Source organism: Mustela lutreola, chromosome 12, assembly GCF_030435805.1.
Source record: "Mustela lutreola isolate mMusLut2 chromosome 12, mMusLut2.pri, whole genome shotgun sequence".
In the NCBI taxonomy this organism is placed as follows: Eukaryota; Metazoa; Chordata; class Mammalia; order Carnivora; family Mustelidae; genus Mustela; species Mustela lutreola.
This window is the reverse complement of record NC_081301.1, coordinates 5,273,554-5,290,275: the sequence shown is the minus strand read 5'-3', so window position 1 is coordinate 5,290,275 and position 16,722 is coordinate 5,273,554. Positions and strand designations below refer to the sequence as shown.

At 45.2% G+C, this 16,722-nt stretch overlaps 2 protein-coding genes across 4 annotated transcripts in view; both read left to right on the top strand.

Annotated features, from left to right (window-relative positions):
- The first annotated feature begins 828 nt into the window (after nucleotides 1–828).
- On the top strand, nucleotides 829–927 carry LOC131813032 (uncharacterized). The gene has a single exon (XM_059143119.1). It carries the CDS (start codon nucleotides 829–831, stop codon nucleotides 925–927), a length of 99 nt encoding a protein of 32 aa, XP_058999102.1.
- A 600-nt stretch (nucleotides 928–1,527) lies between these two features.
- ABL1 (ABL proto-oncogene 1, non-receptor tyrosine kinase) overlaps nucleotides 1,528–16,722 on the top strand; it is a 137,208-nt gene continuing 122,013 nt past the window's right edge. For all 3 annotated transcript variants that reach the window (XR_009346578.1, XM_059143115.1, XM_059143113.1), the window contains exon 1: nucleotides 1,528–1,666. Coding sequence is in view for 2 of the 3 variants with exons in the window: in XM_059143115.1 (XP_058999098.1) it covers nucleotides 1,531–1,666 (136 nt within the window). In the remaining variant the exon portion in view is untranslated. The remainder of the gene's footprint in view (nucleotides 1,667–16,722) is intronic.

The window sequence follows — 16,722 nt, the reverse complement described above, 5'->3', positions numbered from 1 at the left end:
ACAGGGGAGGCGGGGCTTCCTTACCACTCACCTTGCGCTCGGAAAAACCACATTTAAAAGGTCGTGCGGTGCCAAGTTCTGGCGGGTGGGGAGACCAGAGGCAGAAGGCGCGGCGGCATCCCCGAGAGCGGTCCCCGGAGGGCCCGGGTCCTCGCCAGGTGCGCGCCGGACTTCGCCGGGGGCGGGGTCAGGGGCGGGGCCTGGCCTCGTTGTGGAGCGGCTTCTAATCCATCATGGCGGCCGCGGGGGTCGGTGGCCGTCCCTGAGCAGCGCTGGAGCCGGAGCCGGTTCCTGGGTCCTGCGGCTGAGGAGCCCCTCCGTTGTCCACGGCCCCCACCTGCAGGGGGAGGCAGGCGGGGTCCCGCGGCGGAGTTCCGGGAATGTGACTGCCTGGCGGCGGCGGCTGTAGCAACGTCCGGAGCCGGGGGAGGGGGTGTCTCGGGCAGAGACCCCCGGGCTCGGGGCAGCTGAGGCGGCCGGGCCTCCTCCCCCCTCCGCCCGTCTCCCGCCTTCGGGGCCGCGAGGGTCCTTCGTCCTGTACAGCCCTGCCCCGACTCTGGGACACTGGGGGTGGTCTCTGTTTCCCCCAGACCTGGGACACCCGGTTTCCTGAGGCGTGGAAGGAGCGACGCCCCCGAGTAAGCCGCCCGTGCCCCGCCCTGGCAGCCTCCCCTTTACCCCCCCAGCCTCCCTTTGCTCCGTCTCGCGGCCCCTCGTTTGGCCACGGAGCTCCCCCCACCCCCCATTCATATCCCTTCCCTGCTGTCAGGTGGCCTCCCCTTGCCCCCAGGTTGCTCCCGGGAGCCTCCAATGCCCTGACTTCTTCCAATGTCACCTACGGTCCCCTTAGTCTCAGCCCAAACAAAAACTTTAATGCAGAGGAAAAGTCTGGACTGGTTTCACAGGCCTTTTAAAAAGCGGACTTAAAAGTTGCTGGCAATGCATTCCTTCTCGTCCGAGTCGAGGGCAAGCTCTCGCTGAAGTCCGGGTGACCCGTGTCCTTTTCCGGAGCGCACGGCAGAGAAGCAAGAGCGGCAGCTAGCTGGGCAGGAAATTTGTCGGAAGATGAAGAAACCAAGATAGGGGGTGGGTGACTTCCACAGGAAAAGTTCTGGAGAAGCATCCAGAGGCGATCCACATTTCCTTCGTGTTGTGGGAATCGAAATGACTTTAGTGTGACTTGACCCTTTTACAGCATCCCTGTGAATGTTTGTTTTTCTTCTTGAAAAGACAGAAGCTTACTCAGCCAGTAAAAGACACTTAAACTCGAGCAACTTTGGAGTAGCACTGCAATGACATTACTTCGAACGGATCAACTGCAGAAGTAATCGGAACTCCTGTTTACATATGTCAACCTGAAACTCTGCTTCCTTTCGTTAGGGAAGATGTCTTTTTGCGATTGACCTCAGTTCCCGACTGGTGGAGATTCCGTGAATGTGAAATCCTAAACATACTGTTTCCTCCTAAGCCCGCTGACCATTCTGGACAATCTCGAACCCTCTTCTGGAAAGGGGTGCCTATCATTACTTTATGGGGCAGCAGCCTGGAAAAGTTGTTGGGGACCAGAGAAGGCCAAGTTTGCCTGCCCTGCACTTTATCAAAGGAGCAGGGAAGAAGGAGTCATCGAGGCATGGGGGCCCGCACTGCAATGTTTTTGTGGAACATGGTGAGTGCTTTTCAGGCTTTCTGGTCGTTGTTTCCTCGCGTCTTCAGCCTAGGAACGCATAAGGGACTTGTGGGCAGCAGCGCTTGTGCCCAGCTGTACTTAAAACTTGTGTTACTGTAGTTTTCTCTTGGTTTGTGGTGGAACTTTCTTTGTATAAGAAGTTACCTAGGATCTCTGGACGGCTTTATTCAAAATCTCTTCGGGTTGCTTATTTCTTGCCTAATTCCCCTTCTAACTCACTGTTGACCTTAGATAAGCCATTTTACTCTTCCAGTTTCCTGAGGAGATTGGACTTCAGTGCTTTCTCGGGATCAGAGTCCACGATCCTGCTCGGAACCCAAGGCTTGGGCTCTACCCACGGTGCAGGGATCCTTTAATGCTTCATCCACAGAGAGCTTTCGTCACATGCTTAGAGTGGCTTGTGTTCCCCAAAAGGTTAAGAACCACAGATCCCAGCTGACACTAATATCCTTGACCTTTCCAGTTGTAAGTAGGACTTGAAAATACCCACTTCCGGAGCTACGTGGGGAAGACTGAGTAGGGAAGCAGCGGCCCTTGTGAATTGAGGATACCCACCTTCTGGTTGTGGTACCTGGTGCTGGAGTAATCCTTTCCCCAGGGATGGGTGGAGCGTTTATCCTCCTCTCCCTGTTCTGGATGACATTGGAGGCAAGAAAGGTGGTCCTCGACGTTTTTGTGAACACAGGTGGCATTTGGTTGCAGCCCGTGTGTGCGATGCCATCCTCGCTTCCCGTAATTCTGTGTGTAGTTTTAAAGCAAAGGGTCAGCTGAGACTGATGCTTCGATCGGGGGCCAGCTGTGAGCCAATTAATTAGGGGCCTGTTTGTACTGTGGTAGCTTGACATTTTTCAAACTGTGCACTTCGTATTGAAATATCGATCGCACCCGCCCTATAAGCAAACGTGAGATGAGTGCAAGTGGCTCATACTTTGAAATTCCATCATGAAGAGTGCCTTTTGACAGTGGGTGACCACGATAAACAAAGGTCTCTGTTGCATGAACTCGCACTTACTTGACTGTGAAGGTTTACTTTCTTACAGAAAAATACCTCATCTAAATGATTTGATTACTCGCATTATATTTTTCCTTGAAATATTAGTTACATTTTAGCCCTGGTTTTAGACAGGCAAATATAGGAATTTGTTACATTATGGTGTAATTTCCCAATTCAGGATATATAAAGTGAATTACTTTTGTTTTTAACTAGCGATGATCGTGCAGCTTTAGAGAATGAAAATTGCTACAGACTCTTTGGAGAGCTTTGGCCAAACTTACCAGAATTTAAAATGCATATACCAGTAACCCAGTAATCTCACTTCCAGGAAGCTCTTCTCATACAGAACGGTATAGTCTCCTAGGTGTCCTGATGCCCTTTCAGAGAGGGTTGAGAGGTTCAAACCGTTTTCATATTAATGTAGTACTTTGATGTTATTCGCACTCTTTGCCCGAATGGTGCAGAAGTCATGCAGGGTCCGTAGCGTGCATCAAGGCGGTAACACTACACCTCACTGTACTAATAGCCATTGTGTTCTTTGTACTCATTATGAATAAATTGTGCCACGTACCCTTAAATAAATACATAAAGATTTCATTTTTCACATAGGAATATCCTTGATGAAGCAATAGGAAAGATTAATTTTATGAACCATTGACCCCTGTATACATGGTTTTTTTTTTTTTAGTGCTCTGAAGGTTGACTTCAGAAGTACATGTAAAGCACTTCGCTGTGCTCTAGGAGCTAGTGGTTATCTCCAAGAAAAGCAGATGGGCAGTTGTTGGAGTTGCAAGCTGTACTAGCTGCTTTTGTCATGGAACTACCATTTTTACTTGAACTAACACCAACAAAACAATGGTTATTCAGGCTAAAAAGAGTATAAAGGAGTCTTTCAAGGAAAACAACTGGTAGTATATGTGGCCAGTGATAAAATTTTAGCTTATTTTATTTTATTTTATTTATTTATTTGACAGAGGGAAATCACAAGTAGGCAGAGAGGCAGGCAGAGAGAGAGGAAGGGAAGCAGGCCCCCTGCTGAGCAGAGAGCCCGATGTGGGACTCGATCCCAGGACCCTGGAATCATGACCTGAGCCGAAGGCAGCGGCCTAACCCACTGAGCCACCCAGGCGTCCCAAATTTTAGCTTTTCAATGAAGATTAGGATTTTGGGAAACTTGTATCTGCTATTGTGATGTAGAGATTGTGGTGATCCTTTACAAATGTGATGTTTTGATAAAACGAAATATTGATATAATGAAATATCTATTCAGAAAATCTACATAATTCAGTGAGCCAGTATTTTCTGTTGATCAATGTGTGATATTATAAAATCACACACAGGTGCAAGATGGACCCGTGGATTTTAATATAACAATTAACAAAGTTATTGTTATTAACAATAACAAAGTTCCCTCGTACAGTTTTAGATTCTACATCACAACTAACCTTTAAGAAACTACCATTTAAGGTGTCTTGGTGTAGCTTCAAAGAAGAAAATCTACAGTTCTCCAAAAAGGTTACTTTTTTGGTGGAAAACAATTCTTTTCTAATAATAAAAAATGTTTTAAAATTAATAAATAATTAAAAGTTTTTCAGTTTGAATTTCTAATACGGTTAACGTTGGTGAGACTGCCTGTAGAAATAAGAGCTCATTGGGGGTCCTCCATAATCCTCAAGAGTGTGAAGAGGTCCTAAGATAAAACAGTTTGAGAACTGCCGCGACAGGGGGTCTGTCAGAAAGGCACACAAGCTGTTCATCGCCGGAGTACCCCACAGCACTAACCCTGAACGGCATCCAGTAGTGGGCAAGTGGAAAAAAGCAACTCGGAGATGGGTCCGCATGGTGCGGGAATTGGGATTTCGGCGGAGTGGGAGAAAACTTGTACTTTTTACTTTGCATTTGTGATTTCTTTCTCTGACAAATTTGTGTTGTCTTATAATCCAAAAAATACAGAGATATAAGAACCCAATTGATGGCCTCCCAACCAAATAGTCACTTTCTTGCAGCAGCTTTTTCTGAGAGTTTGCCTGAGACACGTTTTACTGAAGACAACATCAGTTCCTTGGACTCCGACGTTCCTTTTCTAGGGGAACACAGTCTTACTTTGTCTTACAAATTGTTGATCTTTCTAGGGTGATCTTTCTAAGAGTTGGTTAATGTTCATATAGGTTGGATTAAAAATTATTGCAGTTATAACACATGTGAGTATTGGCTCAGATGCGAATCTGGAAGCCCAGAATTCTAACGGATGAGGGTGTCAGTGGTGAATCTGGAAGCACAGGGCAGGTGGCAGTTTTTTGCCAGGGTCGTTCAGGGTCAGAAGGGCTAGTCATGTGTACAGGGAGAAAATAAAGGAAGCCATGGTATTATTTCATGCATCATATAGTCCTTCCAAATTTCAGTGGCTCGACTAAAGAAAATTCACTTTCAGGAAAGTTGGTAAAAGAGGAACAAAAGCATTCTCCGCTAGTAAGCCTCTTTTCCTTAGGGATTCTTTCTTCAACAAATGTTTATTGAGCTGGGACTATGGATCAGGTAATGTTTTAGTCATTGGTGATGCATTAGCAAACAAGAACATCCCTGCCCTCTTGGAATTTACATTCTAGCGGGAGGAGACAGACCGTTAATAAGCGAGGTGGGTGAAATGTGAAGTGTTAGATGGTAGCGGGGCCGGGGGAGAGAAACGACATAGAAAAAGGGCTAAGGAATGTTGGGCGCTGTGAGTTTAGTTAGGGAGGCCCCCCTAAGAAAGTGGCCTTGGGAGGAGGGGGAGGGAACGAGCCTTGGAAATAACGGGGTAAAACCATTTCAGGGAGAGGGAATCCGGGTGCAGAAGCCCCCCAGGCAGAGCTTATGTAGCGTGTTGTAGGAGGAGCCCAGAGTGGCCGGAGGTAAGATGGAGGTGGGGAGAGAATGACTGGAGAAGAGTGTTGTCTTGTTGACCATTTGAAGATTTTGACTTTGACTCATGTGGTTTGGGAAGGAGTACCAAGCCCTGACTTACATTTTATTAAAATGTCCCTGGCTGCTGCATTCTGAAGGGGAGCAGAGAGGACGCAGGGCTTCCACGGATGGGGGGGGGGTGCTCTCACCTGGATGGGAGCGGTCGTGGCTTGCACTGGGATGGCGGTGGTGGGGAAGGCTTCGGGTTCTGTGAATTCCAGCAGGCCCAGCTGGCGGATTTGCTGTTGGATGAGACAGGAGGCGGGGCGAGCCGGATGGCAAAGAGGTCAAGGGTGACTCCAAGGTTTTTGGCAAAATGGAGTCTTTTACTGAAATGTAGACTAGAAAAGTGGTTTTGTGGAGGTGCGCTGTGGGGATTGGAGATCAGGAGCTACTTTGGGGGCGTGCTACATCCGATGCCTGGTGGTAGGCATGTATGTAGGCAGACGGGTCGCACGGGCATTCGAGTCTGCCCGTGTGAGTTCAGGGAAGCCGTCCAGGCTGGAGAGGGAACTTGGGAGTCGTCAGGTTGTAGGTGGTATTTAAAGCTGTGAAAAGGATGACAAGCCCAAGGGAGAAATCTCCAAGTAAGAACCTTTCAACTACGTAAGGTGACATTCAGTGGTTTATGAAATTAAGACCTCACGTTTTTCTGTAGGATTAATTTGAGTCCTTTCGGGGGATGGCAGCATTCACATTTTGCCTGAGAATGATTTTAACTCCTTTTTAAATTTTGAATCCTGTTTTCTATGAGGACTTTTTTCCCCTAAATCTAAAAGTTGCAGATTTAACAACAAAAAAATGCACACAACTTTTCCTATTCTTCTTGGTAGTTACTGTTTTAAATATAAAATAACTATTTCAATTTACAAAGTTTTGTAGGCATACCTGGCTGGCTCAGTTGGTAGTGTGTGTGAGACTCTTGGTCTTGGGGTTGTGAGTTCGAGTCCCACGTTGGGGGTAGAGTTTACTTAAAAAAAAAAAAATTAAATAAAATTTAAAAATAAAAAGTTTTTTTATGCGTTTCTAGGTAATGCTTTAAAAAATTGAAGATTTTTAAAAATAAATTATTTCTGGATTTTCTAATTTTAAGCTAGTACATATATGTCCTTCAGGGTTTTACTTTATTTGGTTATGTCATGTTGTTTTATTTATGAGCTTACCTGAAAACTGGTTTTAAGAAATTGTTTACTATCATTTTAAAACTATGTTATAAATCTCAAAAAACAAATGAACAAACACTTTATTGAAGATACGGGCACCTGTGTGGTGCAGTTGGTTAAGTCTTTGAGTCTTGGTTTCGGCTCAGGTTGTGATCTCAGGGTTGTGAGATCCAGCCCACTGTCAGGCCCTGCGCCCAACCTGGAGTCGGCTTGGGGTTCTCTCTGTCCCTCTCCCTCTGCCCCTCCTGCTCATGTTTGCACTCTCTGTCTCAAATACATTATAAAATAAATCCTCTAAATAAAGCTTTATTGAAGGTAATAGAATAGGAATTTGACAGATCAATACTTACTCCCATCACTGTTAAATTATACTAAATATCCACATACATAAGAAGGTGGGAGACAGTGCAGCTATGGAGTCTTACAGGTACTGAAGTTAGATCAGTCAGATTTTTAAAAAGAAGTTGTTTGGAAAGATTATATTTATGTACTTTTTGTTAGGTATTGAGTTCTGAACTGTGAAAATGCAGAATTGTATATATGTACCTTTTTTTAAGACACCCTGTTATTTCTCATAGGTGAATACATTTTATATGGCCTTCTTTTCATGAAACTTTATTACCCATTTTAAGAAATATGCTAATAGGGGCGCCTGGGTTGCTCAGTGGGTTAAAGCCTCTGCCTTCAGCTCAGGTCATGATCTCAGGTCCTGGGATCGAGCCCCGCATCGGGCTCCCTGCTCAGCGGGGAGCCTGCTTCCCCCTCTCTCTCTGCCTGCCTCTCTGCCTACTTGTGATCTCTCTCTGTCAAATAAATACAATCTTTAAAAAAAAGAATACACTTATAAATATCGAAGAAAACAGGAATTTCAGTTGTGGGATCAAGGAGGAGGATCAAAGTGATTTAATCCAAAGAATTTTTACCTGAATGAAGCATTCTGTCAAAGAAAATAATCAAGATTGGAGAAAACACGAAATCATTTTCCATTGGCTAAGGATTTCACTTATGCGTCACATCTCCATGTGATAGACAGTGGTGTGTTGTGACGCGTGTCGCAAATAACGCATTTTTTTGCATGGGGGAATAGAGATGAGTTAACATGCTTGAGCTGAGAATTATACCCAGAGGAGTATATCAGGCACATTATCTTAGGGGGAAAAGGTTAAATTTGCTACTTAGAAGATAAGCTTCAGTAAAAGAAAGCACTCCCTGAAGGCTTCCTTTGATGCATATTCCGTCATTCCCCACTTCTTCGCCTTTTTGGTGATTGTGCCCTGACTCTTCTCTGTGTTCACAACCTGCCTGCCTTTCAGAACTCTGCCTGGGTCCCACCTCTCACTTGAACATAAATTCTGATGTGCTTTTTAATATTACTTTTTTTTTTAAAAAAGATTTTATTTATTTGACAGAGAGAGAGAGAGATCACCAGTAGGCAGAGAGGCAGGCAGAGAGAGGGGGAAGCAGCCTCCCTGCTGAGCAGAGAGCCCGATGCAGGGCTCGATCCCAGGACCCTGGGATCATGACCTGAGCCGAAGGCAGAGGCTTAACCCACTGAGCCACCCAGGTGTCCCTATTACTATTGTTTTTTATCCATGCCTGACATGGAGCTTGAATTTATGACCCTAAGATCAAGAATCACATGTTCTACCAATTGAGCCAGCCAGACGTTCCTAATGTGCTGTACCCAAATTTGGGGAGTCTAAATAAATATCTTCCCGATTTCTAACTTAATGCCACTGTGGTTAGAGAAGGTCTTCTGTAAATCTTAGTCTTTTGACATTTACTGAGACTAATTTTCTGGCCCCGCATATGACCTGTCTTATGGAATGTTCCATTTGTACTTGAAAAGAGTATATATTCTGCAGTTGTAATTTTCTGTGAATGTGAATTAGATCAAGTTGGTTGACAGTGTTGAAAATCTTCCACATCCTTACTTATTTTTCGTTGGCCGATTTTTTTTTTTTAAAGATTTTATTTACTTATTTGAGAGAGATCTCAAGTAGGCAGAGAGACAGGCAGAGAGAGAGGGGAAGCAGGCTCCCTGCGGAGCGGAGAGCCTGATGTGGGGCTCGATCCCAGGACCCTGAGATCCTGACATGAGCCAAAGGCAGAGGTGTAAGCCGGTGAGCCACCCAGGCGCCCCTTGTCTGCCGATTTTATCTGTACCTTTCCTGAGTGTCTTTGGGTTCTCCTTTTCACTGAGAGGCGGGTGTTAAAAATCAGCAGCTATGATGATGGGTTCCCCCCTTTAATTCTATCAGGTTTTTTTAGCCTTAAAAGCAATTATTAGGAAACAAAGACTGGGAGGAAGGCCTAAGCATTTAACTCAAGAGGCTGGAAAGACAAAGTAGTCCACAGCACACAGATGTAAGAGAGTCGTGACGGTGACAAAAGAAATTAAGAAATGAAAATATCAATAAAACCAGAAAGTCACGCGGGAAAGCGTCTGTAAAATAGGCGGCCTTCTAGCAGGACTGATGAAGCAAAGGATGAGGCAGGAGTGAGTGGTACTTAGGACGGACGGGACGGAACTGCAAGCATGTGGTCAGTTTGTGTCTTGTATTTGGAAGCTCTTTTGGGTCAGCAACACTGTGGTTTTTTTCTTTCTGTTGTTTAGTTTGGGTACTTTCTGTTGATCTCTCTTCAAGGCTGCTAACCCCTCTGCGGTTGTCAGTCTCTGCGATTCTCATTGTAGGTGTGCTAGTTTCAGTTTTAGAATTTCCATGTGGTTCTTTTTGATAGTTCACATTTTTTACTGAGATTCGCCATCTTCTCACTTATCAGGCCCATCTTTGCCTCCAATTTCTTTTCTTTTCCTTTTTTTTTTTTTTTGAAGAGTGCTTACTTGAGAGAGCGAGAGAGACAGAGATAGCCAGAGGAGCATAAGCAGGGAGGAGAGGGAGAAGCAGGCTCCCCACTGAGCGGGGAACCTGCTGTGGGGCTCCATCCCAGAACCCCGGCGTCATACCTGAGCTGAAGGAGACGCTTAACCAACCGACCAAGCCACCCAGGCACCCCTGTTTCCAAATTCTTAAAAGTATTTATAATGAAGAACTTGACTGCTAATTTGAATATCTGGGTGATTTTGGGGTCAGTTTTTATGGATTGCTTTTTCCTCTACATTGCAAATCAACATTTTCATGTTTCTTGGCATGTTGAATAATTGTTTATTGTGTGTCAGATATGTGGATGTCACACCGTAGGGATTCTGGATCTTGTCTTACTTGGGGAAACTTTCATTTCTTTCTTTCTTTCTTTTTTTTTTTTTTAGGATTTTATTTGTTTATTTACAGAGATCACGAGTAGGCAGAGAGGCAGGCAGAGAGAGAGGAGGAAGCAGGCTCCCTGGTAAGCAGAGAGCCCTATTCGAGGCCCGATCCTAGGACCCTGAGATCATGACCTGAGCTGAAGGCAGAGGCTTCAACCCACTGAGCCACCCAGGTGCCCTATCTATCTATCTATCTATCTATCTTTCTTTCTTCCTTTATTTCTTTCTTCCTTCTTGTCTTCCTGTCTTTCTGTCTATCTTTCTTTCGAGAGGCTTTCATTTCTTTCTCACAGACAGTTAGTTCCTAGCCTGTTCTTTAGACCTTGTCAGGCGTGGTTTTATGCTTTGTTTGAGCGAGTCTGTTTCGGATTTATACTTAGTCCGAATGTCCGGCCCTTACTGTAGAGGGCGCTCTTCAGACTTAATGCTTGACCTTTCTGGCCTGTCCGCTAAAGAGTGGAGGCAGCAGGTCTCTTCCACAGGGGATTGGCCAGTGTTTGAGTGTCAGGCACCCTGAGAGATTAACCCTCCGGTCACCGCTGTTGGTTGGGCCTTCCAGAATCTCACCTTGCACGTGTCTGCTCAGAGTACCACAGAGTACTTCCCTTCTCTTCTGCCCCCCCTGCAACGCCTCCTCTCGGATATTCTGCCCCCGCATTCCAGCTGCCTCCACAGCCTGCAGCCTTGGATCCCTGGGCAGTCGGCTTCCTCAGCTCCAGGAGAGTGCTCCTGCTTTGGTTTGGGCTCCAACTCCCCACTCCACAGTGAGAAGGTGCCCCGAGGCTGCTCACCCTGTGTGTTCTCTTCTCAGGGCTTACAGTCCTGCTGAACCTGTTGTTGAACACCTGGAAACAGCTGTCTTGAGTATTTTGCTTAGGGCAGAGGCTGTCTGATAGGAGAGTTCCAGTTGCTTTCTGTTCTTTACAGACTTTGATCTTGTCAGTGTTTTAAATGCGAGCTCTTTGTGTGGTTGTGCAGTGCTGTCTCCTTGTGATTTTGATTCCGTAGCTTCTTGGATGACTCACCGAAATTAAGCACCTTTTAATATGCTAATTAGCCATTTTGATGTCGTACTTATGTATTGTGTGTACGTATTGGTGTGTATGTATGTGTGTCTGACCTGTCAGTTCACCTCTTTTGTCCCTTTTTCTATTTATGTTTCTTACTGATTTGCAGGAGTTATTTGTATATTCTGAGTACAGGTCTTTTGTTGGATGTTTTTATTACTAATATCTTCTCACACTCTGTGGCTTGTCCTTTCACTCTTTTCTAAGATTTTATTCATTTGACAGAGCACAAGCAGGGGAAGCAGCAGGCAGTGGGAGAAGCAAGCAGTCTCTCTGGTGAGCAGGGAACCCAACATGGGGGTCCGTCCCAGGACCCCAGGATCATGACCCTCTTGGGAGGCAGATGCTTAGCCGATTGAGCCACCTGGGCTCCCCTTGCCTTTTCACTCTTAATGGTAACTCTGAGGAATCAAAGTTTTAAATTTTTTCTAAAGATTTTGTTTATTTGACAGACAGAGATCACAAGTAGGCAGAGAGGCAGGCAGAGAGGGAGAAAGGGAAGCAGGCTCCCCACCGAGCAGAGAGCCCGATGCGGGGCTCGATCCCAGGACGCTGGGATCATGACCTGAGCTGAAGGCAGAGGCTTTAACCTGCTGAGCCACCCAGGCGCCCCCAAAGTTTTTAATTTTAATGTAGTTCAGCTTAACAGTTTTTTTTCTTTAAGGCTGGTGCTTTTTTATGTCCAATGTAAGAACTCTTTGTCTCCCCTAAGGTCATGAGAAAGTTCTTTTTTTTTTTTTTAAATTAAGTTTTTATTTTAATTCCAGGGTGCTTAACATAGTTAAGGTTTCATGAGGAAATTTTATTTTATTATGTTTCATACACAAATCTACATTGCACTTGGAATTGACTTTCTTGTTCTGGGATGATGGTTTACTTTTATTTTTTTCATATTGACCTGTTCTTTAATCGAAGAGCACATTTGCTGCTGTATAAATCAGGTATCGATATATGTGTGGGTTTGTTTGGGAACTCCTTAACTCTGTTCATTTGTTCTGTTTGTCTGTCCTTGCACCAGGGTCATACTATCTTAAATACTGTAGCTTTAAAATAAGTCTTAATATCTTGCGGAGTAAAACCTCCAGTTTTGTTCTTCAAGATTGTCTTGGCTTTTCTTTCTCCTTTGTATTTACAAACACATTTTTTTTTTTTAAAGATTTTTTCTTTTTATTTGACAGAGAGCGAAAGAGGGAATGCAAGCAGGTGGAGTAGGAGAGAGAGAGAGAGAGAAGCAGACTTCCCGCCGAGCAGGGAGCCAGACCCCGGGCTCGATCCCAGGACCCTGGGATCATGACCTGAGCCAAAGGCAGACATTTAATGACTGAGCCACCTACAAATACATTTTAGAATCAGTTTTATCAATTTTCTACCAAAGCAAAAATACCAGTGGGGATTTTCTGCTAGGATTACACTAAATCTATAGATTACTTTGATCCTAGGAATAAATAATGGAATATAAAGAATTCTTACTGATGAAAGCAAGCCACTTCAGGATACTTTTTTCTTGTTAATCCTAAAGGCTGAGTGATTCCTATAAACTGTTGAAAATCTCAAAATATCTGCTTATTCCAGATTCACCTTTCTTGTGTTTTTTTTTTTTTTTAATTCTACTTTTCTTTGACACTTAGTACTTGGTTTTTGCTGGTAGAGACCATATTCATAATCTTCACCGGACCAAGCATTATATTTTGTACAGACTAGATGCTCAGTAAGTATGGGATCGAATATCATTGATTATCTCAGTGCCTACTCTGTATTATGCACTGTCAAGCTGGTGTATACAGCCGACTGCCCTGGAACAAGGCGACAAGAGAGCCGGCCGGCAGAAGGCTCTTTGTGTCCAGTTTACAGTCCTAGGGCTACCGTTGGCCATCTGCTTGGGAAAATGGTTGCCGTCTTTGGACCAGCAGTGTGGGGGTGGGTCTGACGAATGGGCCAGGGCAGCGGGGTGCTTGTTCAACTTGATGATAGTTGTTACAAGGTAAGCAGACCCCTGGCCTGCATCTCTTATCTCAGTTCTTATCTTTGTATGTCAAGGGCTGCTTGTGGCCACTAACTAAATCTCGATTATACAGTTGCATTTTCAGGAACTCCTAAACCACTAACTGGAACCTTCACTCAATGGATTTTGTTTCTGTCACTTGCACTTCTGTGAAAGAAAGGCAGCCGATCCAGTTACAAGAGTTCAGTCAAAATGAACAATTCCGGCATTTGCCCTGGTGATACATGGATTCACCACAAATTTCTGTACTTTCTACTTCTGCAATATCATATAATAGTTCCTGGTTTTATTGGTGATTCTGTAGCATCCTGAGTGTCTGTCTCTGGTGCAAGTGAAAGATTGAAGTATTTTTAAAGCTCTTGTTTCTCGGTTCTCCATGCAGGTAGCGTAGGCATTATTCCTGTTGCTCAGTAGAGAAAACTGTGGTTCAGGATAGTAATGAAGTGTTTTTAGAATGATATTGCTGATTTGTTATAGAACTGGAGTTGAAATCAAATACTTTTTTGTTGTTGTTTTGTTTTTTGTTGTTGTTGAGATGTTTGGATTTTTTTTAAACGTGTTTTATTTATGGGCATCTGGGTGACTCAGTTGGTTAAGCGTCTGCCTTCAGCTCAGATTGTGATCTCAGGGTTCTGGTCTCGAGCCCCGCATTGGGCTCCCTGCTCAGTAGGGAGTCTGCCTTTTCCTCCCTCTTCCTCTGCTCCTGCTCGTGCCGCCTTTTTCTCCCTCTCAAAAAAATAGATAAAATCTTAAGAAAAAAGATTTTATTTAAAAAATTTTTAGATTTATTTATTTGAGAGAGAGAATGTACTCGTGAGTTGGTGAGGGGCAGAGGGAGAGAGAGAGAAAATCCCCAAGCAGACTCCCACTGAGTGGGGAGCCTGAGTCGGGGCTTGATCCCAAGATCCTGTGATCATGACCGGAGCCATAAGGAGCCGGCCACTCGACTGAAGTCAGGTACTTCTTGAGAGCTTGAGTATTTTTTCTCCCCAAGACATTACTTTTTGAAGATGAACTGATCCTTTTGAAAATGTTCACAGCCCTGAAATGAGGGGGTGTTTTGAGTTAGAATTTACTTCAATAAAATATTTATTTTTTCACCATTTTGTGGGATATGTTTTTGATACTGATTTTCATAATGAATGCACACAAATACCCAGGCTCAGAGCTGTGTCCTTGCAGCCGCTCGGGCTGGAAAGGACCCAGAGGCTGGCTCCTTCCCCGTGCATCAGCAGGAGCCCCCGCGCTCCCTGAGTGGCTGTTCTTGTACGTGTGAGTGCGGGTCGAGGGGGCGGCCTGGCCCCCACAGAAGACATGGCCGTCTGGTGGTAGGAGGAAGAGTAGAAAGGACAGTCACCTACTAGGGTGCAAGTTTGGGCCGAGACGTGTGGGTCATGCAGAAGAGCACAAGACCTCGCCTGTCCTCCCGTGCTTGTAATCAAGTACGGGGCAGCAAGAGCAGAGGACGAGAAACCTGGTGAAAAGGACACAGGATGAGAGCCTAGGAGACGGGGCGGGGGGTGTTGGTTGGGACTGGTAGGGCCGCGGCTCCTCCCCGGTGCATAGTCGGTGCCGTGGGGGCCGCCGGCCTAGCCTAGACCGTGTCTGGCAGGAGGCCCATGCCTTTCTCACAGCCGTTGTGCAGATAGGGGGTACAGCCATTTGCCCTCGGGCCTTCATCCTCCGTTATGGCGTGGGGCTCCTCCCCAGGCCTAGCGAGGACATGTGTCCTGTACGGTGGCCGGCTGTGCCTGGTTTTGGCTAAACTCACAGGATGGCCATTTGCGACGAGAACTGGTACTTTTTACCACTTCGCTTACACGCTGCAGCTGCGGTGGGTGTCGCTGCAGGACGTGTGCTCAGCAGTGCGCAGATGGGGTGCACACGTGGCTTTGGGGTTACTCACCCAGCGCAGCACACGCTCTCCTGAAGTACTTCTGAGAAGCAGTGACGAGTACGTTTCAAACTTTTTCTCCACTGGCTGGAATTTTCAACAAAAACACTTCCATCTCCTCTGAAGAGCATTAGAAAAACTGGAAGCTGTTCCTTGATTCACAGATGGTGGATTGCGTATAAATAACCGTCTTAGATACCAAGTATTGTCGTATATTCCTTACCTTTTATGGCTGCCGCTTGCGTGCTTTCTCTATGCTGAGTGCTGTGCAGAGCCCTTGACATATTATTTTTAAAAGTCACCAGATAATGCCAGCGCCCTTCATCTAAAATGCAGTCTGAGTTTGGGGTTATGTAGCCTAGAACCCTCTGGTGGTTCCCATTACAGAGAGCAGCAACCTCTGTTTTTGTAAACAGTCTTGTACCCTTCTCCCTAAAAATTTTCTGAGCAAAAGTATCATACATGTATTTATATAGCTATATATCCGTATCTGTATCTAAATCGATAGATCTATTTGCCAAAGTTGTGTTTGACATTGTGGAGTGGAATGTTCCTCAGCTGTTTGCTTCTCTGGAGACGAAGTGGCCGGGAGTAAAAGTAGGGAGGTGAGAAGGGTACTGTCCCTTCCTCTTCAGTGTCGCACGGGCAGCCAGTTTTCTGCAGGTCTGCTGAGTGGAGCGCCCAGCTGTTTTGATTTATAGTTTTCTGTAGAAGGAAAAACCCTCACACAAATAATAATAGCAAAGCCCTTGGGATCTCCTTGTTGCTCCCTCCTTCCTGCCCACATTGTCTGGCTTTTGATAGGAGATGACAGTGCCTGGAACGAGGGGAGATGACCTTCACACTGGGCTTCTGACTCTTCCCCCCGAATTTCAGCCCAGATTGTTTTGATGACCATCTCCCTTCTCGGTCTCCGCCGCGCACGTGGGAAGATGTTGGTCGGCGTGGAAGTTTGTCATTTTTGATCTCATGAAATTCCACAGTTGTCTGATTATCAAATTCCTGCTTGTTTGGTTGTGGCTAAATTTCTGTGTTTAGAAGAGTAGAATTTGTTACTACTCTCAGCAAATTGAAGATCGGGTAAATAAATACAGCGGGCTGCAAAAGTAAGCCTTGACAGTGTGGCATGTAAATTAAGCCAGACCTTCCCAGAAATGAGAATACAGACTGTGGGATATATAGGAGTTTTGTTGTACTTTGATCATTTCCTGCTTGTGTGCCTGTCTCTTAGATAGGGAGACGGGTTTTATCTGAATGCAGGTCCCAGACTACCGCTTGCTAGCAGTGGGAGCGTAGATACTAACATGTGCTTGGTAGATGTTAGTCGTAGATATTAGTCTCTGCGTTGCGAGGTTCTGGGACTATAGCAAGTCTTAACAGAGGTCTCTGGTTTTTGATTTGCAAAGTGGGAGTCATAGTTCTTGATTTACAACTGATGAGAGAATGACATAGGATAATAAGTTAAAAATGTCTAATAGTACGTGGCCCTTGATTAGGTCCTAATACATAATAATTATTGCTATTTATTATTTATAATTCTAAAATAATATGTCTTTCACTAATAAGGAGCAGACCTAAAAGGACTAAACAGAGGACGATTAAGAAATAAATTCTAGGGGCGCCTGGGTGGCTCAGTGGGTTAAAGCCTCTGCCTTCGGCTCAGGTCATGATCCCAGGGTCCTGGGATCGAGCCCCCACATCAGG

Bases quoted from the DNA above. Each gene is read 5' to 3' on its own strand.
- LOC131813032 (XM_059143119.1), top strand. From the start codon at position 829: ATGTCACCTACGGTCCCCTTAGTCTCAGCCCAAACAAAAACTTTAATG.